The following is a 23,054-nucleotide window of genomic DNA, read 5'->3' as shown; positions in this document are numbered from 1 at the left end:
TAGATGTCTTCGATTTTGATATGGATCACGTCGCTAACGGCATTTACGTAGTGTACTTATATGATACAACGTCTCAACAAGCACACAGAACCTGGGCACTCAAGGGTGCTCGAGCAACCATCCTCCGTCGATCGTAAGGGTCTGATTCTGGCGTTAGTAATAGGAAATGCACTGGGATAAGACGATATCTAACCTGTCCGAATGCGTACTGGTTGACAGCAAGCATTATGGCAGCCTGAGCCATATCCTCATCCCGCCCTGCGCGACCGGCGGGCGGTTTGTTTTGCTTGACCCAGTCAGAATCGGTTGGGATGTTCGATTTGCCCTGGCTTGACTCGCCAGCTAGTCAAACCATTAGGGATGGTGCGACACGAGCATGAGGAAAGGTTTGCTTACTCGTCATTTCGGACGGGAAGATGCCCGGAGCGATGCTGTTGACGCGGATCTGCACAGCGTCTCTCCGGAGTTCTTGAGCGAGCATGTTATTCAGCTGGATATTGGCGCCCTTGGAGGCGTTGTAGTGGAACTGGCTCTGTGACACGCGCGTCACTGGGCAGGGAAGTCAGCGACCGAGATAGAGCCAAGGAGACGAAGGGGGCGCACTTCCAGACATTGAAGTGATATTGATAATCGACGCTCTATACTCGTGCCCGCCCACATTCTTTCTCGCAGCAGCAAGCAGCGGAATAAACGCAGACGCGACGAAGAAGTAGCCGATCACGTTCGTCCTATACACGGCCTCCCAGTCCTCCTGGCTCTCGTTGAACAGCGCATCCGCAAGCTTCTCCGCCGACTCGTCGCCCATTTCGACAGCGGTTTGCTGCAGCTGTAAGCCCGCGTTGTTCACAAGACAGTCGACATGGTCCTCCTTCTCGCTGATCTGCTTTACGAGCGCCTTGATTGACGTCTTGTCGGTAACGTCGCACGGGATAGGGATGAGGGCGCCTTTGGGGTGCTTGAGCGAGGACCCCCAGGTGCGCGCGACCTCCTCGAGGACCTCTCGGCGGCGGGAGGTGATGTAGACTCGGGCGCCGTTGTTGGCGAAGCCCTGGGCGATCATGAGGCCGATGCCGGTGCCACCGCCGGTGACGACGACGACCTGGTCTTCGACGTTAAAGAGGTTTTGGAGGGTGAATTTGGAGTTGTCGGACATTGGAGTGGGTGGTAGTAGATGATTTCCTCAGTATTAGGGTGTTTATATCCACTCTCCTCAGGGCGATCAGCAGAGCAGCGCATCGCGTTCGCCAGGGATGGGGTCATCCGTGAGGTCATAGTTTCAGGTGGAGAGAGGAAGCCATGAAGTCAATGGATCCGCTGAGGAATTCGGGGGGGTTCTTTCGAGCAATTCCAACTGTGAAGATGATTCATGAATGAGCAAACGCCGGCGAGAAACATAACAGATGTCAAGAATAACGGTGAACGAGGGATGGTCGCGGCCAAGTCGCGGCTGTGGCCCCCGACATTCGGCATTTGCCGAGGCATTGATCGGCCCGCGCAAAGCCGACTGTGTCGATATTGGTAAGCCTTGGTCTGTCGCTCCCCACATTGTGCTCGTGTCTCTCACAGATTCAGCAACCCTAAGCGTTAGAACGGCCATGTCGAAACGCAGGCTCTCGCCAGAACCCCTGCCACATCCCAAGCGACACAATGTCAACGGCACACCATCTTCAGCGGAGCGACGCATTCTCGTCACGTTCGAGAGCTCGCTCTACGACGAACTCCTGCTCTTCATCTTTTCCTTAGTCGACAGCCGTGATCTCTGTGCGCTCCAGGCAACGAATAGACATTGCTCAAGGCTGGCGCGCGATAATCAGGTACATATCATCCCTGCTCCTGCACAAGTGACGAAGTGATGTTTGAACTTGCCTGTAACGGCAAATGTTATCTTTCACACCCCTTGGCGGACACTTTAGCTGTGGAAGGCGCTGTACTTAAAGGAGTATGGGCGAGCACGGCTGAGAGGCGGAAGAGGTTTCTTTGGTAGGGCTGATGGCCGGGAGATCAAGCCGCTGCCACAGCGAGCTTTGGCTGGCCCCTCGGATGTAGAAGACTACAAGGATTGGAAGTGGATGTATCGAATTAGCTCGAACTGGCGCACAGGTGAGTACCCCATGGATTTGAATGCGTAGGGAGACTTAAATTTGTCAGGACGTTGCTCTCTGGAGAATGTGGACTCCTCGTACCCTCCACCCGGCCCTTCCTCGCCGTCACATACTGGTATTTCACGGTCACCTCGTCGCGATAAGACTCTTGTCCTCCTAGCGGGCAACGCCACTATCATCGCGGAGCCCGAGGCATCCATACAGCCGACCATATCCGTTCGTAGTGCATCTGGCGATGCTCTTACATTGATATGCAAATCGACTTTGCACGACGAACCCATATGCATCACCGCCCTCGCCATCGACCAGTCCTCACGTACAACCGAGATGCGCCTCGCTGCCTTCCTCTCCACCGGCGAATTTAGCGTCTTCACGCTGCCCCTCTCTTCCTCGTCTTCATCTTCTCCATCGACGCTCACCATCCTCTCACCCAAGCTCACCTACATCCCCACCTCGCGTCGCCGCTCCAGCTCACCCGTCTCACACGCGGCATACCACCACCCGTTGCTGCTGACGCTCTCGCATGGGGAGAACTTTACGCTCGCAGTATACGACATGGCGCTCATGGCACGAGGCAAGATTGACTGCTGCCAGACGCTGACCTCGTTCACGAGTTACCCGCCAACGTCGCTCGTGCTCTCCGTGCTACCAAGTCTGGGGAAGGAGACGTACAAGGCTGTCGTGACGTGCGCAGTGCCTGTATACCCCAGCCATTGGAGTGTTGGAGCCACAGAGTTGATTGTTGCGAGGGCCGGGGATGGGACTGCTAGTGGTTCCTCTGGAGGTGGTCAGAAATTCGACGAGAACGAGTCCCTGGCTTCTTTGACTGAAACGGCGGAAGACGTGGTTAGTGGGCCGTTTGAGGTGAAGAGTACGCGCACGGCGCGAGCAAGCGATGTCCCCCAGGGATGGATCGAAGAACGGGTTATGAGTGCGATGCGCGCTCAGTACTCGCGCAAGGTCGAGTCCGTTGCCGATACGCAGACGGATGGCAAATGGGTCGTGCTCGCGCCCGGCGAGGCGCTTCCCACTGTCCATGCTCACGCTTCTACATCTGCATCCAACAACCGCACCCCTGTGTCATCGGACGACCCCTCGACATCCGAAGAAGAGCCCTCATCCCCGTCAAGCTCATCGCATTCCCCGTCTACCTCGCATAGCTCGTATATCTCACCACCGCACCACTCCTCAACCTCCTTGCAGCTGTACAGATTGTCCATGCCCCCTCTCTCCTCGTCTTTTTCTTCCCCAGCTTCATCCTCAACGGGGCTCAGCCCGCGCAGCACATCCGCACACCCGCCCAAGCTCACCTTCGTGCGCACGCTCCGGGGTCCCGTGGGCCCCGTCTCGGCGCTGGCGCTCGCAGACGGACGGTGCGTCGCGCTCGGTGCGCGCGGTGGGATATGGGTGTGGGACCTGGAGAACGGTGGAAGTGGTGGTGGGCGGGCGGCTAGTCCTGATGCCGAAGGTGTGGGAGTTGCGCAATCCATCGAGGATGCACAGTTTGTAGGGATTGCAGGCAGAGGAGGTGGAGTTGGAGGGACGGTCGCGTTCGATGAGCGGACGATTCTGAGTGCGGGGCCGAGGGGCGTGGAGGTGCGGCGGTTTGATGTTTAGGTGGTTTCGCTTTACTCAGATGTGGTATGTATTGTTAATTTAAAGGTTGAAATTTAAAGCGGAAAGAGATGTACTTGAGCCATTGAGAGGATAATTGTTTCAGGGGATAATTAGAGTTAGCGCCCGATTGGCGCTGAGATGCGCGACGCGACGCGACAACTGCAGCCGGCATTCGAGTGGAATGCTGCCAACTACGTAATCCAGCTCTCCCCTCTCTCTTTTCCCCTACCATGTCCGTAATAAACGCAGGCAACGTGCAGGCCACGCTCGGTGTGCCAGAGCCGCAGCTGTCTGAAAACCTCAGGAGGGTATTTGCGCGGCTGGTCGACCCGAACGAAGACCCGCTCTTTGTCCAAAACTATGTGGTGAGCATATGTTCCGCACCTTTTACGCAACCCTACCAGGATCCGCCCAACGCCTCTCGTGATCGCTCACTGGCGCATCACTACAGGCCGCAATCAGACGCACCCTGAGTGACGACGTCGACAACCAAGTGCCGCGTCATCCGCCTTTCACGCAATCATGTCTCAACGCGGGCATGGTGAAGACGCTGGTCGCCGTGCTGCGACAGGAGTGGTCGAGCGCGCATACACCCAAGATCAGATATATTGCGCAGTACTACGCGTCCCAGGCTCTCTCGTACACACTTGAAACTGGAAGTGTGGAGGAACGACAGCGGGAGCTGAATGCGATGTTGCAAGAGGGGCTTTTCGAGCTGTGTCTGCGGGTGGGCTTTGCTCCCTTTTCGCTAACTTGATTGTATGCGCTGAAAACGGCCTGTTATGCTCATTGCAGGACCTGAATCATCGCCTGTGCACCATGAGCCTGGTGGCCGTCAATATGCTCAGCTCGCTCGCGACGGAAGCCTGCCTCGCTGAAACAACGTCAGCGTCCACCGCGGCAGACGTCATCGAGGCCGTCTGTTTGTACGTTCTCCGTGGACCGGAGCATATCACAGTGCAGCTTCTCGACCCTCCAACGGCGTGGCAGACGCAGATATTCGCCGAACGAGGATATGTGAGATGCCCCATTATATGCTTTCACAAGCCCATACGAATCTGAAGGGCCTATCGCGGCCGTCCCCTTTGCCTTTTTCTTTCTTTGCATCGAATAGAAAAGCATGCCCAAGGACCCGGCACGCTGGGCGCCCGTGCTGTACGGCACGGCGCAGGAGAGCGCGATCTGGGCCGCGCAGAACATCCTGTGCTCGTCCCCGCCGCGCCCGCGCAAGTTTGTTTTGGACATCCTCAAGAGAAAGCCTCGCGTTGTCGATCTGCTATTCGACTGCGCAATCTTGGAGCGGCCGGCGTGGTACCCTGAGACGCAGGTGGACTCGACGGCGTGCGAGACGCTCACGCTGCTGTTCCAGTGGCCGAGCGAGTTCGTGCCCGGTGTGGAGACAATGCGGGTGGATAGGACGAGGCGAGCGCAGGAGTGGAAGGCGATGTCGCAAGCGCTAACAATCTTGACGTCGAGGAAGGGCTGGGCAGAGAGGCTCTCGGAGGTGTGGATGCGGATCGATGAGGAGGATATGACAAAGGTCCAAAGGTAGGTGAACCGAAAGGCGAGCGCGCGGTTTTATGTTGCTATGCGCATACTGATGTTGCTGGTATAGCCAGCTAAATGGGCAAGGAAAGGATAAATTTGCGCTGCTCAATCAGCACGAGGTTTATCGTTATCGTGGTACGCATCACAACGCTATTCCCGAAAGCGCACCCCTTGATCGAGACTTTCCTACAGGCAAATCCAGATCCACAGTTTTACGTCTAATCACCACCCTCACCCACGCTGCCGAATCCTGTGGTATCACAAACGCTCAAATCGAATCATTCCTTCACATCGCTTACCTTGGGTGCCGCAAAGTGAGGCCGCTCGAAGAATGTAACACCAACGCGAACGTACCGCTCACCGTTGAGCACTGGGAAGAAATGAACCGCCCCCCACTATGGACGACTCTTGCCAATGTGCCCGCCGAGGTCGTTCCCGTCGCACCCGAGAACGCCCTCGGGCCGACCGCGCTCATCCGGCTTTACGTCATCCTCGCGCAGCGCAAGGCGTTGGATGGCATACGGGCGCTCAAGAAGCCGCCCGCGGGGCTCATGCCCTTCACGTCGCTATCGCACATCCAGCAGATCACGCACCCGGACGTCGTCCGCCGAGCAATCGGAGTCGCGCAAGTGCGCCTGCTCGCAAGACTCGAGTACGGGCGCAAGACACTTGCGGGGAGGAGCAGCAGCGACTACCTCAGCAGTGCGCTGGCGGCGTTCACGAGTGCGGGCGAGCTCGCGGCTGCTCTTGTCGCGATGGATGTGTACACGGATGGGGTGTATAAGGAGGAGGTGCGCGGGGCGCGCAAGCAGCTTGTTATTGCAATGGGGAATGCGTCGCAGATGGCGCTGAATCTCCGGCAGTATCAGAGAGCGCTGCATTTTGCATGGGCTGCTGTCGAGGCAGCGGAGAATATTCCGGTTGATGAGGGGCTGGATGCAGACGTGATTAAGAAGAATAAGCGGAGGGTAGATCATGCAAATATTGGGATCAAACAGCGGGGACAGCCTCGGCGCTCTGATGCGTAAAGTATTGTAAACATTGCTGTAATGCTCGCGCCACTTCGACCAGTATGCTTGTAGATTCCAACCTGTCCTTGGTGTTTGAAACTTTGAAAGATGATCTACTCTCAGGCCAACGCTACGGTTTGCCATTCTCGGCCCGGCCAACGGCCCACGCTGCCGGTTTGATGATTTGCATCAACTCCGGCTTTTGACTTTCAACATGCATCACTGTCTCTACGTTTCCGACATCACGGGCGTCATCTGCTCCTTCCTTCCTCCGGGTCCTTTAAACAACCTTGCAAGGACATGCAAGGCGCTATCAGAGCCTGCTCTTGACATGCTGTATGCAGATCTTAGCTCGCCCGTTGATCTATTGCGATGTCTTCCTCCAGACTTGGTGGATTACCAAGCACGAAGCTTCGATAATATAAGTTGCTTGGTAGGTACCTGCCACTTCAACGTTTCATACCTCACTTTCTGTAGCTAACACAAACAATTGCTGATAGGGATTCAAGCGTGCCCTCGCCGAAAGTGACTGGACCGTCTTGCAGCAGTATGCACGGCGCGTCCGGGCGCTCAGCTACCACAGCGTCACCAGGTCCACCGAGTTCATCTACTCTGCCGTATTTCGTGCACTTTGCGAATCCCCTATCCGCCCTCTCTTACCTTCCCTGCGTGTCTTTCACTGGGATTGTAACGCCATGACAGACGCCAGAGAAGTCACCTTCATCCTCTTTATGCTAAGCCCATCCGTCACGGAAGTCTGCCTGGCCAACGCCTACCGCGCCGGTCCATCCTTAATGTCGTCCTTGCCGTCGGTTTCCCTCGCGCTGGAGAGGTTATCTCTACACGTAGACAACCTGGACGGCCTGTATCTCAACTTCAGTGCCCTCAGTGACGTGCTCCCGCGCTTGGGCCGGTTGAAGCACTTCGCACTGACGTACGCTGATCCCATGCGGAGCAGGCCGCCTCCGTCTATCATAGACCTTGCAGCTTCCCTGCCCTCCTTGGAAGGGCTTACTCTAATCCCGGTCCCCGAGCTGAGCTACGAAGAACTAGCCGGCGTTGTCGGGCTCATGCACACTGCGCCGATGTTCCCGATGCTCGGGCGCTTGCGCATCTGCGGTACGGCGGAGAGCTGCCTTGCATTTATGTATCGTGTCGGAAACTTCCCCAGGGTATCATCAGCCGCCGCCAACTTCGTAGACATCCGTGAACCCCTCTTGTTCGTGGAGTCTTTCGCGTCCTTCTTTTCGGCATCCGAGCTACGCAATCTGGACCTCAAGCTCACAGCCACATCCGGCGTCTCGGAGGAGGAAGCTCTCCGTCCTCGCGAATGCATAGGAAACACACTCCGCCCCTTCATGCGTTTTTCGCGCCTGGAGTCCCTCGAGCTCTCTCAGTCGGGTATGGTCCATCTTTGCGACGCGGACATTACGGATTTGGCACCTGCGTGGCCACACCTCCGCACCTTTTCAACCAGCTGTGTTATACACGAGTTGGCGGCGTTGGGATACAGGCACGAGGAAGGGCGGCTGACTTTTGAAGGGGTGGAGACGCTCATACGATGCTGTTCCCACCTGCAAGAGGTGAAGGTCAGCCTTGACGCCCGCGTGAAAGTGGCCGAAGGGTTTCTCGACGAGGCGCGAGATGGGCCTTGCAATCGTGCCATTTCGCGAATAGATTTGGTAGACTCGCCTGTGGACGACCCGCACGTCGTTGCACGGGTGCTTAAGCATTTGCTGCCGAGCCTCACCAGTATTCGGCATGACGGTGACGATGGTTCTCGCACAGCTTGGAAACAAATCGAACAGCTGCTGAACAAGGAAGGTGGCCCTGGACTGAATGTTGGGGTAGATTCAAGGTAGGTTCGGTTTTCCATGCTGGTTTGCGATTTGCGATTTTCTTTGTTTCAAGCCCTTATGCTGCAATGATTGCATGAGGATCTGGCACAGGAGCGTGGGAGGATGGGAAAAAATGACTGCCTTGCGATCCAATACGTGGTGTGCCGGGCCCCGCGCCAGATGCAGTACAAGATAGAAGATATTAATACTCACCTAGCTTCACTTGAGGTGTTGTTACAGTGTCCTATCAGACACCGACTTTACCTTCTGTACGCTATCAGCATTGATTGATGTGATGAACGTAATGTCTTGCTACCGTTTTCTGAGTTGCTCACTCGCCCTCAATCAGTATCGCCACAAACACAGTCCCACGCTGGAAGTTCGTCAAATAGAAGGCAAGTTAAATCGGCCGCGTCTCACAGTACATGATGCGCTGGAGGGTTCATCTCGTCTGGGCTAGGCTTTTCCAGGGCTTTCTCCGTGAAACACAAGCTATGTCAGAGGCGACAGATCATATACTCTACGTGATCGCATCTCCGATGTGAGTGGCTGTTGTGTAGTGACGCTGGTGTAGCGATCCACTACAACGAACATCACCGTTGTGGTGATTTCTCTGGTGGAATGGGTTCCCAATCTGTAACCACCGTCCACCTTTCTTGCACAGCCAGGAGCTCACATTGTATGTTTAAAAAGCTCATGGTTTCCACTCGATGATCCTCCAGTTATTCTCTCTGTCAATACGTTATGGAGTCTCCCGTGAGCTTTCAAGTATCTCTGTTCACTGCAATTGCACTGCTTATTCCTGAGTTGATACTTTATGGTACGTGTCTGTTATTTTAACTACTACTACCCAGTGCTGAGCATTGATGCGATTGTCAGGGACATTTGGAGCGCTGTTGGCCTTGGATATTTTCGTCATATCTGCTCGCCGGAAGAGCGCTGGTGGTGATTCTGTCAAGGGTCATAGACCCGTCTTAATCGTCGGGATTTTCATGTTTGTGGTAGCAACAATTGTGAGTAGTGAGCTGTTTCTTCGAACCATCATTGAAGATTTTCTAACGTTTGTCAGCACATCACATTTGCCTTGTGTGGCTTATACTATGATAACGCTCTGAATGGATGGGAATGGTCGTTGGGCATGGTAACTGGTCTGGGTCACGGTTGTGGCATGAATTGCGCTCCGCAAATTCCGTTTAATTTTGGTATCTTCTCAACAAAATCTGAAACAATGGCAGCAATGAAGATTGCTGCATTCGTCGTTCAGCTATGGCTTGGTGACGGGTTTATGGTAAGTTTTCAATTTTCGTTGGAACATAGTGACATTACATTATGCCGTGTCATAGCTATACAGGCTATGGAGGGTTTGGAACAATGACAAGCGAGTCACCATACCAGTTTCGATAGCCTTTGTTGCAAATATCGGTAAGGAGAATTTTGATCAATGTTGTAAATAACGAGGCTGATGCATATCAAGCTTTGGGTATTATCATGTTGTATACAACCACTGTCTACATACTTGGCCTCAAGTCTCAAATCAGCGGGACGGAGATTGTTGCCAGTATGCAGGTGACATACCCGGCATATATGTCTTTATTTGCATTAAGTTTTGCGGTTCATCTCAGCTGCACAGGTGCGTCGGATCACAATGATTGTAAGACTTTACGGAGGTAACATTACATACACAACAGTGATGATTGCTGCCAGAATCCTCTACGTTCATCAGAAAGTACGTGCCTTTGTGCATGACCGCCAAAGCACAAGCTCAGCAACAGTCGCTGTCGTTTTGCTGGAGTCCGGCGCAATATACTCAGCTTCCATGTTCTGCCTCCTCATTACCTACAGGTTCACTTCTGACACGTTGTATACATTGTATAGGTATTATGAATGTGTCATGAATGCTGTGAGTGGTCATTGACATTCTTGGTCATTCTTTACTTACCGTCTGAGTCTGTCAGATTGTCCCTTTGATCGTGAGTCGTGATTTCATAGTAACTTGTGATAAGCTTATTCATGTGGCTTCCAGGGAATAACATTTTCTCTGATTGTCGTCAGAATGGGTCTTGGCGTATCCGCAGAAACGTATTTGAAAGCGTGGAAGAATAGGATAGGACTAGCAACGACGACCACTTCAGCAGCCGCAAACTCTGTCATGATTTTCGCGCCAAGTCACTCCACTGTTACCGATGGGTTTCAACCAAAAAACATAACTGAACCCACATAGTCGACATCTTGAAAAGGGGTCCTACGTAACCAGAATTCAATCTCCACAAAGGAGCTATAAATTAAATATTCCAGATGTAAAGTCGTGTAACTGTAGGTAATTCTTCGTTCATTATCATGTTTGCAGTAGTATGTATAAGAAAGTGTGACGCTGTGAATGCTATTGAGACCTTGAAGGGGCCCTTGGATCCTTGCTTCACCACATGCCATGCACCGCTAATAAGCAGCACGCAGCCACCCCTAGTGCTGACCTGACATCAACTTGAGATCCGGTAACCCCAACTCCTAATGGACAGTGCTGATCTCACGACATTGACCTGGAAGATACGCCATCAGCTGTGGCTTGTATAGGTACTGTAACTGCCTCTTCAGCAGTTTAATCCTCGCAATCGGACTTAGCGTGTTTGTTCAATAGCCCCTATGTTTAAACGGGGTTTATTGGAATTTTGTGACAATATCAGGCGCTGTAATGTAACACATGTTACTATTGGGCGTCCGTCTTTTCTCCCAAGTTCTCTCCCTCACAGCCAACCCAACATACAGCACTCAATCCTTACAAAGCACACGATTGAGATGTCTTTGACCCTTGAGACACTTTCGCTCGACGTACTCATCAGCATCGCTATCTTTCTCGACCCTCCTGATGTCATCCACCTACGACTAGTGCGTACACTGGCACTCGACTTTCAGCCTTTTGTATTATGAGCACCGTACTAAACGATTTGACCAGACGTCGAAAAAACTTTGTGACCTGTCGTACGAACGAGTCGTTTGGATCAAACTATACAATGCCTATCGTCACCTCACACGCCCCGTTGGCCCCTCGCCAGCGCAGACGCGAGACGTGCTCGAGAAAATTCTCGTTACCTCGTATATGACCCATCAAAATCTATTCGTTACACCCAAGGAGCCTCTCTCTCGTCTTTACGACACTGGCGACCAGATTTTCCATGAGGTAATAGGGAGGTGGGCGCTCGCAAGGACTCTCCGAGACGGCACCCGGGTCCTTTGTTATGACCTCGACTTCCCGGACCACGAACCCCGCGAACCAACTATAGCTTGGCTGAATGACGAGGGCGACTTTCACATCTGGGACATGCGCTACCATGATGTCACGCTTTGCAATAGGAGAAAAATTGGCCTCGTACTCCTTGAGCTCCGAACGAAAGACTTAGCTCAGGAGGAATTCTTCGACAACCCTTCTCCCCAAGGTCACGGTGACACTGATCCTAACGCCTTCTTTGCAGCTAAAGTGTAAGCACTGCATTGACTGGGATATGTATGTTATAGATGACGTAATTTTGATAGAATCATTCTCAAGGTAATATCGACCGACACCTCTAGTGACGTTTTAGTCTTGGAAGAGTTGTATAGATTTAAACACGCCCTAGACAGCTCCGATCCTGGCTTACGTGCGTCACTGAGCCCTTCTGCCTTGATCATTCAGTGGGCAGGCGACCCCAAACAAGCTTTCGTGTGGGATACCGAAAAGCTGAGCGAAGACCCGGTGGCCGTTACCCATAGGCATGCTGTAAGTACGCGCCAGAATGGACAAAGATGATCTTATGCACGTTTTCCACTGTAGACGTCCGAGCAATACGTTCTGCATACTTGCTCCACTACCCACGTTATCTCGCGAAGGTCTTCCCTGGACATCCTTGGGACCGTCCTTGAAGCAACACCTCTACAGTCCGTGATCTCGACCACCATGCTCCGTCCTACCGCTGTCGTAAACATGCCCGGCGTCATATTCTTCCGCCTGTCTATCCTGCGTGATTCGGTAGTCGACCCGATCACGGGCTATACTGAGGTCGTCCTCATCGGAACGGAACAGCCCGGCCTTCGGAATAACGGAAATCAATGTCTCTCCCTCGTTCGGCTCCTCATTCCTCCTGCACCCGAGGGCAGCGGGCGCCCGGCTAACATAGACATGAAATTGCAAGAACTCACGGATATCCCTTTGACATCATTCACGGCGCAGCCGAGCGCGACGTGGAACGGGTGCGTTAGGGTCGCATCCCTGCGTGTCATATACGATCGTGAAGCAAGGGGGTACGGTACGAGTCTCCCGATTGATAGGGACCAGGAACAGAAGGAGCTCTACATTATGGAGGTCACATATGACGAGAAAATCCAGAGCGCGACAATACGCATCGCAGAGAACGTCAGCCTCCCAGCCGATGTACACGACATTTTCAATCGTCAGGGTTCGCGACTCGAGTCTTTTGAGGCTGAGCTGGGGTCTGGAAGGCTTGTCTACAGGTGCGATCTTGGGATATATGAATCGCCGCAGCGCAAGCTCGGCGTCTTGGATTTTGCGTAACTTGTTTCTTCTTTGTGTGTATGTACGTCTGTGTTTGTATGTACGTCTGTGTTTGTATGTTAGGAGCTACGTTAGGCTATTAGACGCTTGTGTCATATGACAAACAGCTCTGTGATGGTCCAATGAATAATGTTGGTATATGACGTCAGTATGCGGTACGCGCGATGTCGTCTTGAGAAGGGGTTAGTAACATAACGATCTACAATACAAGCACTAAGTGGGGATGCTAAACCATACATTAACATACACTATTTTAACTTAGATACGACACCGAGTAGTCCCTCGCAAGTGCTTCCATAACACCGTCACCCTCGGCTTTCCACGCTTCAAGTAGATCGCGCAAGGCCTCGTACGTCGTCGGACCCTTGAGCCAAAGACCGTGTGTGCGGAGGAGTGCCGCTGCCGTCTCAAAGTATAGCATACGAAGCTCCTCATCATCGGAGGGGAAGAGTGGCGCCTGCGTCAGCTTCCGGATGACGGAGACGATCTGTTCTTCGCGCAGGGTGTTGTGCACATTAAGGTGGCTGGAATAGTCCCTCGGGAAGTGGACGTATCGCCAACGCCGCCGGTGGACCATCTGGATGAGGTCCGAGAGGGCGGACGTGTACATGGCGGCGCGGTTTTCGGCGGGCGCTTGTTCGACGTCGAACTTAGCCAGTTCCAGCTACGTTTCAGGATAGTCAGGTGCTGTTCGGAGCCGTGAATACTAGCAGCATGCTCACCTTGAGTTGAACGATGACCTTCCAGTAGGCCGCTCCACCGTTGACCTTTCCACCTGTGCTGGAGAGTTGTTGTTCGTGCCGCTCTGCAGTTGCAAGCCACTCTTTCACGACTGGGAGTATGTGCACGTCGACTCCGGTACTTTGCAAAAGGAGCGTGAACGACTTGAAGGGAGGGTCGCCATGGGCTTTGGTGCGAGTGATTGGCTCCTGCATGTTTCTAGCCTCGAGCAAAAGGAGGCCGATGCGCTGTAACATAGCACCGATCTCGTCCTTCAAGTTCGTGGGAGCGTCGGGGTTGCGGAACACAGGGATCAAGTACGAGCTAATCTCGCCCCTCATGAGCCCTTCGTCAACGAAGTTCGTTGTCAACGCGTTGACGGCCTTGGGATAATCCTTCTCTTGCTTGGTGAGCCAGTCACCGCCATACTTCTCCCGGAAGATGTTATACAGCGCGTACGTTTGCTCTCGCTGCTGGAAGCAGGTGACCCTCTGCTCGAGGAACCGCCATATCCACCAGCGCCGGGCATCGTCCGGTTCCGCGCCGACGACCTCAGGAGTCAAGAACAAGGCGTACTTCTGGACCGCCCCCAAGAAGACCGTCTGCGCGGGTGGGTCGATGTACGCACCCTCGAACGATGTCTCAAACTGCGTATCGTTTTCGCCCTTCTCACGTGCAATCGCTGTCTTCACCCAGCGTATACGCTTATTGACAAGCTCAGCCAGGATAGGCTCCACGACGTGCCTCGTCCATGCCTTGTAGACCCGCGACCGGCCCTTCGCCGTGTCGCCCAGATCAGCTTCGAGCAGCGCCTGCGCGATCGGCAGCTCATCCGACATCAATGGCATGTCCCGTTTGCCCTCCCTCGCCTCCTCCCAGGCCCTCTCGGGGAGGTGCGTGCTCTCCTCCAGCCGTTGCGCGAGCTCGATGAACGGCTCGAGAACTTTCCACACGCCCGGGTCGTCCTCTTGCACGACAAGCCGTCCAAGCACAGCCTCGACGAGGACCTGCACGACATACGACGTCACGCTCGCGGGTGTCTTGAACAGCCCCGCGCGCACGAGCTCCTCGATGAACAACGCGTCCACAACACCCTCCTGCACCGCAGGCAAGAATAGTTGCACAAACGCCTTCTGCGTGCTCGCCTTGATCGTCGGCTCCTCCTGCGGCGCCTCCTCCACCTTCTCGCCTGCCGCCCGCGCCGCGTCTGCTCGCGCCTTCGCTTCCGCCGCTCTCTGCCTGCCCAGCTCCGCCTTCTCGCGGCTGAACTCAAGCAGCCTGCGCGCATACGCCCGCGCCTCCGCTGGCCTGCGCACGCTTAGCGCCGCGCTTGTGACCGCCTGACGGTGCCAGCTCGACAGTGTCGTGTCCTCCACAACCGTCCACGCCTCCTTGCTGCCCAGGCACGGGTCACCAAGCCGCCGCACGGCGTTGAGCAGCGCCATGCGCGCCTGGATGATGCGCGGCTCAGTGGACTCTTTCGCAAAGACAGCGTCGAGCAGCGCTTGGATGTCGCACGGGTGCAGCCGCGAGAGCGTCTTCTCGAGGAGCTGCGCGGGAAGCGTTGCCTGCCTGATGTAGGTGTTGTTGAACTCCGGCGAGACGCGTGCGTGGTGGAGCGCATAGGCGGCGGGGAGGTCGAGTCTTGCTGAGCCGGTTGACGAAGAAGCGAGAGGTGCGAGAGAGGAGACGTCGATCTCCATCGACGTGAGCAGCCACGCGACGGCAAACACCGTGAACTGGTGCACAGTCTTGAGGGAGGCACGGACAAGCGCGGGCTCGTCCTCGTCAGGCACAACGAGCGCGAACTGGTTGTTCCGAGTCAGCTTCGTGCTGCGCAGCCCGAGCACCGTCTTCGGCAGGCCTTGTTCAGGGTGCAAGACCGGGAGGGCTGCGGCGGCCTGTGCAGGGTCGTGCGTGAATGCGCTTCCAGCGGGGCTGGGGAAGCTGGGGAGGAACACCTGCTTCGTCTGGCTCAGCGTACCATCGAGCCAGAGCAGATCGGCCGCCTCCTGGTTGTGCATGAGCAGAAGCGACGGGTCGGGGTTCATCCGCCCATACCGATCGAGAAGGGTACGAATCTTGTCGGGTCGCTTCTTCTTGGTCGTGTACATCGTGTACATCTCGAGCGCATTGTTATACTGCCGCGGGTGCCAGTCAAGCTGGTCGTCCGCTGACACGTCGTCCAGCGTTGTATTCGGGTCCTGGAAGATGACCTTGTCAATGTAACCCTTCAATCCAGGCATCAAATTTAGCCCGTCCTCGATCCCGACGCCGGGGCTGTCGAGGTCGCCCTTGATATTGACCCACATGGGCAAGAACGACCGTTTGCCGTACATGTTCCTCCGGAGCTCCATATCCTCGTTGCTGAGTGGATCCATGCCTGCGCGGGCCTCCCTGTAGAGCTCCTCTCGCTGCTGGCCCCATGCGTCAAGGAACGGAAGTGCGATCTTCGCCACTTTAGCGTCCACTTGGATATCGTCGAGTAGCCAGGGCAGCCCGCGGTAATATTCAAGGGCGCCCAGAACACGTGGGTGGTCGACAAGCTTTAAGTTTTCCCAGTCGCGCCAGTGCTTCAAGAGCGGTGTGAGCAACACATCACGCAACTGGGCTTCGTCGCGGCAGAGGGCGGGGTAGATCTTCTGGATGAGCTCTTACAAAAGTATAACAGGTCAGCAAGCTGCCCAGCACTTCTGGATGAGAGAGAACTCACCAAGTCGCTTCTCCACAATTGCAACGATAAAGTTCCCAATCTGATCATACTCGTGCTGAATCGAATATGGATGGTCCGGCTCCTTGATCCACACCCTCAGCAGATCCATCGCAGCCCCGAAAACCCGCTCGGTGGTCCTACACCACTCCTTAACCACATCCAAGTTGAACTTCCCACTCAGCCCACCGACAGGCTTGATCCCTTCAGGCCCGGCCAAGAGCCGCCTGAACGCCCGCGAGCCGCCTCCAGATCCGAAGACCGCGCTAAACAGCGGCGGGCCCGTGTCCGGGTCCTTCGCGTAGCGCACCAGCGCCCACTCGAGCGTGTCGACAAATAGCGCCGGGCTCTGTGCGACCGCAGCGAGCGCGAGCGCCGCGTACGTCAGCTTGTACCGCTCCTCACGGCTCTTGCCCGCCTTGCGCTTCAACGTCTCCACCGCACGCACCACCCCTTCGTCGTTGTATCCCACCACTGCCTCCGCCGTCGCTGCTGTCGCGGCATCGGATAACCTCAGTGCCGACCGCGACGCGCCAACGCGCAAAGCGCGGGGCAGATCCGACTGCACCTCCGCGTCGTAGAGCGCACCGCTCATCTCGCCGAGCCCCGCATACTGCCCCGGTAAGCTGCTATAGCCATAGGCGTTATCGCGCGGGACAAAATCCGCGTGCGCGCGCGTGCCGATGCCGTACACCGCCTCCGCGTGTGCGGGCTCGAGCGTTGCGAGCAAGGTCGGCGCGAGGCGTGGGTAGCGTTTCGCCGGGTCCGTCTCGGGGAGCGTGAGGAGGTCCGCGGACGTCTTGGCGTAGTGCAACGCGTTGAGAAGGGGCAGGCGTGCGGGGCGCGGGAGGGAGGTGAGCCAGCGGATGATGAATGTGGTGCTTGCGGCGCTCGTAGAGAGGTCGCCGAGCTCGTACTGCATGCACTTAAACACGGCGATTAGGAGTGCCGTCGGCGTTGTTGAGTCTGCGTGGGTGTATGCGGAGAGCTCGTCGGCCTTGAAGAGTCTCCAATCCTCTGGGCACCGCGCGAAGCGTTCGAGGACGACTTTAACGATGGGATCCAACGCGGTGATGGGCAGCTCGCGTTGCCTGTACACCTCCTGCAGCTGCGCGAGTGCCTTGCACTGCGCGAGCCCGACGCGGACAACATCCTTGGGGTCCTTCAAATTCTGCTTCTTGAGCAAGTAGCCTATGTACTTCGCCACTGTCACAAGCGCAATGATGTCACCCGCCGTAGACCGCGCCGTGTACGTCTGAAAATCCACATTCGTGTACTTGGCGTAATGATCCAAGAACACAGCGAGGAACTCGGGGCCCTTGCCGTCCTTCGCACGCATGACGACATCCACGGTGGTATACAGCATGCCAGGCTGATCCGCGACGATATCCGGGAAGTCGCGGAGATGTTCCGAGCTGACGGGTCCGCCGATGTGCTTGAGGAGGAAGCCTCGCACGACGTCCGGGCGCTTCTCGGCGAGCTGCTGCCATATTTCGTACGTAAACCACTGCGAGGAGCAACGTTTGATGATAGCCAAAAGGACGGGCTCCGAGGCGGCGGGGACCAGGTTGCGGATCGCGAGCCGGGCGTACTGCGAGAGTGGGCAGGTCTCCGTGGTCCTATTGGTGAGAAAAGGGTATATCTCATGCAGGAGGGCATCGACGAGGGCTGACTGGGCCGCGGTTGTCGTGGCTCGGAGGCCAAGAGACGAGAAGAGGCGCGCGGTGGCGTAGTGGGGGAGATCGTTGCGGATCAAACTGACGATCGCGCCGAGATCGCAGCTCTCGGGTTGGGCGATCCACGAGGCGGTGAGGACGTCGATGGCGGCATTGACCACGGGAGGCGAGGGGGACGTTTTGGCGGCAGATAACGCCCATGACGTTGAGTTGGATCTTTTGAGGAAGAACGCGTAGTCCTGGGTGGTCACATAAGGGAATGACTGGGCGAGGGCGTCATCGAGCTGTGCTGGGATGGCGTCGCACTCTTGAGCGCTGAGTTTCGACCAGAATACGGAGAGCTTTTGCCTCCTAAGCTGGAGGGGACAATCGTACACTTGCTCTAGGACCTCTTGCAAAGGAGTCGACATCTTGTCAGGCGACGCGTTGCTGGTGCTTGAATTCATTCGACGTCAGTAATTATTGATCCCGCGTCGGCAACCTGAGACTGGAGTCCAATCAGGAAACAACTCACTACGAAAAGAGAGTCGATATGGGCCGTCTGCAAGCGGGGAGAAAATGCAAGGAGTTTCTGAACAAAGACGACTTGGGGTTTTGAGGAGAGCAGCACAGGAAAGTGTGTTTCGGGCGGCTGCGAGTAACCACTTGACTCGATGATATCACGGGTCCAGAACGCCATGCTTGACTCGTCGGCGACACCTGCAAGGACCGGGCTGCACGCGTCACCCGCAGGGAAGATATGAGCAGCTCAGTCAGGAGCATCGAGTGCCATAAGTGTTCATCCAAATCCTCAGTGTCGTGGAAGGTGGGATTGTGTGTTTGTCGCGTTCAATGGCAAAGAAACATATTTTTTTATTGAGCGTTCGTTTGCGTCCGAGTCACCATCGGCCCTGAAAACGTTCAACTGGTCAAATGATGAAAAAGTGCGCGACGAGATGACTGTATGCGAAGATGCTGAGAGAATGATCCAGTACGCCCGCAGGCCAACTCTCGAAGGCGCGGGGGAGTCCGCACACAAAGTCGATGCACCTTCGGCATCATGGGCGTCTCGCTTTTTCTCGCGCACTCTCTTTCCCCTACTTTGACCATGTCTGTCCTCAAGACCAGCGTTCAACGTTGTAGACGACGAAGAGCCCCATGCTCGCCTCATCGATCAATATATGCGCACATTATCCCCGTTGACCCTCGGCTCGTCTTGTCCCTGACCCACCTGATACACTTAGCACCCGCTAGCATGCATTAGCGCACCCTGAGGGTGACATCCTCAATCCCCCCTCTGCCTCCAGCATAACACGTTTCCAGTCGGCTCAACACGGCTTTAATCCTCGCTTTTTGAAGCCCCCTCGAATCACTCACCCCCATTTCTCTCGTGCGCCTCAATTTGCTCGCTCCTCACCTCCAGAAGATTCGCTTGGACGTCATCGGTGAGAAAAGGGTATCAGAAGGTGCGTTATCGTGCTCTTTAGGCCGCTTGATTCCCAGCTAATAGAACCAATAGCAGCCCCGGCACATCTTGGGACCGCCTAACCACTCACGAGAACGCCAGTCGTGTGTACTAGTGCCGAACTGGGTTGAGTAGTTTGGACCTATGTACGTGGCAATGGCGCAATTTGTCAGCTCCAAAGGGCTCCATATTGGAATCTCATCTCTATATACCATCCCAGCTTCACCCCCTCGCTCTTGAAAACGAACCATCACTCGCGGTCCTTCAGTTCACCTTCAATAACGAAAAGATATCGAGACATTTCACTCCTAGACTCGACGAAGAGTTCAATCAAGCAGTTCTGACGTCACGAAGCATACTTTGTTGTCAAGTTCCCGTGAGTCTCCAGGAGTCGATTGCGGGGTATCTGCCCCTCGCTCACCGTTTAACCCAGATACTCCAGATCGCAGCTGATCGACAAATGTTTTCCTTCAACGTGAACTCCTCGAGTCCGAGAGGAGACATGCCCCAGAGGATGAATATACTCCTTCGGGCACACACCGCTCCCATTGGCTGTTGCTCGTACGACAGTAGCGCCTTATCGCCCTCCAACTCCCACGCACCCTCCTCCTCGCAAGACTCCTTCTACGACGACGACTTCCGCCAGTTCCTCAAGCGCATTCGGTCGTCCGCAGGGCCACGGGCGGCGGCATCCACCCCAGCACCAAAGAGCGCCAGCAATGCCAACCAGAAACCCTCACTAGGGCGCAGCATATCGACTAGCTCGGCTCCCGCCATCGCCACTCCACTAGCACATGTACCAGCACTAACCACAATCAACAAGATTCCCACAGAGCTTCTCCAGGAGGTCTTCAAACGCTGCCTCCCCAGCTCATTCGAATCCGCAGACCCCTACATCACCCCGGATGCACGCAGTGCACCACTGCTCTTCGGCCAGGTGTGCCAGCACTGGCGCGCGGTCTCTCATACGTCGTCTGAGCTCTGGTCGAGCCTCGCAGTAAAGCACACGTCCCGCGCTGCTCACCGTGCCCTCGTGCGCGCTTGGCTCGCGCGCTCAAGAGGACGGAAGCTCGCGATCTCGTTCGTGAGCAGTGTTCATCTCCCTGCTACCCTCGAGGCGCCCTCGGATCAGTCTGACGCGGGCGAAGGTGGCGTCCCAAGCATCGCAGAGATTCTCGCGTCGCATGCCGAGCAGATCCACACCCTCTCACTCCGCGCCTCCTGGCCTGTCATCGAGTCCCTCCTCCTGCGCCTCTCACACCTACCCCATCTCACCTCCCTGTCGCTACATCAGCACCCAGGCTCCTACTCTGTGCACATCACACCCGGGCTCCTCGCCTCCCCCAAGCTCCTCCCCGCCGTGCGCTCGCTCTCCCTCTCACGGTGCTCCGACGCGTGTATCACCGCACAACCCGCGCTCGCCGCGCGCCTAACCACCCTACGCGTCACCCTGCAACGCGGGTTCGACCTCGCTGCAGTCCTCGCCGCGTGCCCAGCGCTGGAAGCGCTCACAGTGCGCACGCCGGGGTACCCAGACAACAACCTCGTGCATCTCCCGCCCTCCAACGGGCACGGCGCACCCAGCGCCGAGTCCCCGCTCGTGCACGCGAACCTGCGCGCGCTCGAGCTCGAGCTCGACGAGTGCGCCGAGCGCTCAGCGTACCTATCCTACCTCGCCGGTGTGCTACGTGCGCTCGCGCTCCCAGCGCTGGGGCGCCTGGCGTGCACGCTGTTGAACGAGGACGACGAGGACGTGTGCGTGTCACGCTGGGCGCTGCTCGGCGCTGTGCAGGGCCTTGCGGCGCGCGCGGAACGCCCGCTCGAGCGCGTGGCGTTCGTTGGGTTCGCGCCGGTGCGTCGCGCGAGCGAGCGGGAGCGCGTGGTCAGGGCGACGAACGCGAAGGAGGTTGGGTTTGTGCCTGCAAGGGCGCGGGCGGTGCAGAGCGTTTGTCAGCGGGACGATACTAGAATGAGGAGTAGTGCTAGTACTGCGAAGCTGAGGATGGTGCAGGGGCTAGGGCTGGGGGAAGAGGGCCCGTGTTATCTTTGAGCCCAAGGTTAACGACGTAGGTGGATTTGAATGATGGCACGCACCCAAACGACGTATACCCGAATGGCACGCACAGTGGCCTTTGCTCTCTGCTCACTCTTGTTTCTTGTATGTATCACTACGTTCTACTTACTGTACCATAATAATGACGCGTTCAAGCCCCTGCATCATACCAAGCATTCCGTCCGTTCACCAATGAACCCAACTTCAGCCACTCGACATCGTATTCACTAGCATTTGGCTCGCCCTTGCTTTGACTTCTTGCACGGGTTGCCGAGGTTGGCGGAGATTCAAATTCAAATGGTGCGAACTTCACGTTGAAGCAAGCCACCTAAACCCAACTCTGCAATAAGTAATTAAATCCATTGACTTTTCGTTCTTGCAATCAGGCCTTCCATTGGATGCTGGCACAGCCAATCCGTATTGGAGTGTCCGTGTCAGCACATTGTGCTGCGTGCCGCGCTTTAAGCTTTAAGTTCGACGGTAACGATGGCCTTCAATTCAACTCGTGCATCATGCTATCCATTCGTGACCATCCTATCGCGGCTTCGTCCAGCTACCGACAGCCCTCGCTCGCGTTGTCCGCACACCACGAGGCCCGTGCCTGCTCCCATACCATTTGGACATCGGCCGACCGCAGCGTTCGACCTTCGTACGTGGAATCCGACATCTCCAAATTCCCAAACAGCCTCTACGCAGATCCTTTGCGACGTCGTGCCTGCGGTATCGACTCAGTACTCCGTGATATCCCAGGCGTCCATTGACGCGTTCAGCATGGCTCCGTGCGGACACGTACGTTTTGAGACGATAATTATGTGTCCATTTCTGCGGCTGGTCCACAGTAGTGCTGCTGCCTTGGCACGTAGACTCGAGGGACTCGAGGGATAGATAAGAAGACACTCTCCATCCCCGTGGCCCCACTCGGCATTCGAAGCTGAAATGCCCGCGGGCGGATCTCACTTGCGAAGGCTTATGAGCTCGACAGCACGGCGGAGTCGGGTCGATGAAGCCTGGAGTGCGACCAAGGGTTCTTGGAGAAGGACGGTACGTACTAGCCTACAACGTGCTATGCGCGAGCTTGGCTAATCAACCCCTTCGCGGTCTCCTGCCCACGGCGTTCAACTGCTTGCAGACCAATTTCCCGCTCTTCTTCACAAACGAGTGGCGTGAGGAGCGGTGCGATCTTCGCGAGAAAATCAGAAAAAGCAAGGCGAAGAAGAAAGCGCTGAAAGCTGCCTCCAAGAGGAAGGAGGCGATGAAAGGCTATTTTTAGTGAGGTGAACACCCCATGTTGCGTGCTTATCTTCTAGTGACTTACGCGAACTACAGTTCATTTATGGAGCTGGTATCAGCTCCCAATAAGGCGGCAACGGAGCGGTGGATGAAGAAGACATGGACATGGACCTGAGTCGTACCGAACAAATACAAAGGAGGAAGGAAGCATTTCTTGACGACGATCATTATTAATGATCGTGTCTGTTCATTGATTCGTAGTTCGACCGAAGGCGAGATTCGGGGGTGCACTGTCATTACATAGTTTGTGTCTATTATTACAGTTGCGCAACCGAGGAAGACACGAGCGTCTGTTAATACAGAGTGGCATGAGCTGGGAGTATTTGACGACATTATATTGCGAGACTCTCTGTGATTAGACGCGAAAGTACTACGAATAGGCCAACGCACGCTCGCGAATCCGTGCAAGAACTATGTAAGGTCTTCTTCTATATCGTGTTACTGGGTCGTGGACTGAGTGCCGTTGTTATCAAGGAGCTTCAACCAGATCCGAAGACGTCAAA

At 55.6% G+C, this 23,054-nt stretch overlaps 8 protein-coding genes across 8 annotated transcripts; 6 read left to right on the top strand and 2 right to left on the bottom strand.

Annotated features, from left to right (window-relative positions):
- Positions 1 to 29: 29 nt before the first annotated feature.
- On the bottom strand, positions 30 to 1,153 carry CONPUDRAFT_121754 (NAD(P)-binding protein; the record flags this gene model as incomplete). Its single annotated transcript, XM_007768887.1, has 4 exons — positions 30 to 141; positions 194 to 342; positions 397 to 549; positions 604 to 1,153. The coding sequence occupies 4 exons, from the start codon at positions 1,151 to 1,153 to the stop codon at positions 100 to 102; spliced, it is 894 nt and encodes a 297-aa protein (XP_007767077.1). The 3' UTR covers positions 30 to 99.
- A 387-nt stretch (positions 1,154 to 1,540) lies between these two features.
- CONPUDRAFT_136359 (uncharacterized protein) lies at positions 1,541 to 3,778 on the top strand. Its single transcript, XM_007768886.1, has 3 exons — positions 1,541 to 1,814; positions 1,914 to 2,100; positions 2,149 to 3,778. The coding sequence occupies exons 1-3, from the start codon at positions 1,596 to 1,598 to the stop codon at positions 3,717 to 3,719; spliced, it is 1,977 nt and encodes a 658-aa protein (XP_007767076.1). The 5' UTR covers positions 1,541 to 1,595; the 3' UTR covers positions 3,720 to 3,778.
- A 171-nt stretch (positions 3,779 to 3,949) lies between these two features.
- On the top strand, positions 3,950 to 6,295 carry CONPUDRAFT_152292 (uncharacterized protein; the record flags this gene model as incomplete). The annotated part of the gene is made up of 5 exons (XM_007768885.1): positions 3,950 to 4,084; positions 4,171 to 4,446; positions 4,515 to 4,736; positions 4,834 to 5,267; positions 5,335 to 6,295. 5 exons carry the CDS (start codon positions 3,950 to 3,952, stop codon positions 6,293 to 6,295), a joined length of 2,028 nt encoding a protein of 675 aa, XP_007767075.1.
- Positions 6,296 to 6,491: 196 nt separating this feature from the next.
- CONPUDRAFT_152291 (uncharacterized protein) lies at positions 6,492 to 8,139 on the top strand (the record flags this gene model as incomplete). The annotated part of the gene is made up of 2 exons (XM_007768884.1): positions 6,492 to 6,710; positions 6,778 to 8,139. The coding sequence occupies 2 exons, from the start codon at positions 6,492 to 6,494 to the stop codon at positions 8,137 to 8,139; spliced, it is 1,581 nt and encodes a 526-aa protein (XP_007767074.1).
- Positions 8,140 to 10,908: 2,769 nt separating this feature from the next.
- On the top strand, positions 10,909 to 12,658 carry CONPUDRAFT_152290 (uncharacterized protein; the record flags this gene model as incomplete). Its single annotated transcript, XM_007768883.1, has 4 exons — positions 10,909 to 10,998; positions 11,066 to 11,589; positions 11,644 to 11,866; positions 11,921 to 12,658. 4 exons carry the CDS (start codon positions 10,909 to 10,911, stop codon positions 12,656 to 12,658), a joined length of 1,575 nt encoding a protein of 524 aa, XP_007767073.1.
- A 253-nt stretch (positions 12,659 to 12,911) lies between these two features.
- On the bottom strand, positions 12,912 to 18,174 carry CONPUDRAFT_152289 (uncharacterized protein; the record flags this gene model as incomplete). Its single annotated transcript, XM_007768882.1, has 3 exons — positions 12,912 to 13,322; positions 13,381 to 16,031; positions 16,092 to 18,174. The coding sequence occupies 3 exons, from the start codon at positions 18,172 to 18,174 to the stop codon at positions 12,912 to 12,914; spliced, it is 5,145 nt and encodes a 1,714-aa protein (XP_007767072.1).
- Positions 18,175 to 18,850: 676 nt separating this feature from the next.
- Positions 18,851 to 21,787, top strand: CONPUDRAFT_136355 (uncharacterized protein). Its single transcript, XM_007768881.1, has 5 exons — positions 18,851 to 19,209; positions 19,263 to 19,584; positions 19,642 to 21,366; positions 21,418 to 21,561; positions 21,648 to 21,787. The coding sequence occupies exon 3, from the start codon at positions 19,669 to 19,671 to the stop codon at positions 21,256 to 21,258; it is 1,590 nt and encodes a 529-aa protein (XP_007767071.1). The 5' UTR covers positions 18,851 to 19,209; positions 19,263 to 19,584; positions 19,642 to 19,668; the 3' UTR covers positions 21,259 to 21,366; positions 21,418 to 21,561; positions 21,648 to 21,787.
- Positions 21,788 to 22,197: 410 nt separating this feature from the next.
- Positions 22,198 to 22,531, top strand: CONPUDRAFT_89204 (uncharacterized protein; the record flags this gene model as incomplete). Its single annotated transcript, XM_007768880.1, has 2 exons — positions 22,198 to 22,302; positions 22,391 to 22,531. 2 exons carry the CDS (start codon positions 22,198 to 22,200, stop codon positions 22,529 to 22,531), a joined length of 246 nt encoding a protein of 81 aa, XP_007767070.1.
- Between the last annotated feature and the right edge of the window lie 523 nt (positions 22,532 to 23,054).

The sequence above is a fragment of the Coniophora puteana genome (assembly GCF_000271625.1).
Source record: "Coniophora puteana RWD-64-598 SS2 unplaced genomic scaffold CONPUscaffold_4, whole genome shotgun sequence".
Lineage (NCBI taxonomy): Eukaryota > Fungi > Basidiomycota > Agaricomycetes > Boletales > Coniophoraceae > Coniophora > Coniophora puteana.
This window is presented reverse-complemented; position numbering and strand designations above follow the sequence as displayed.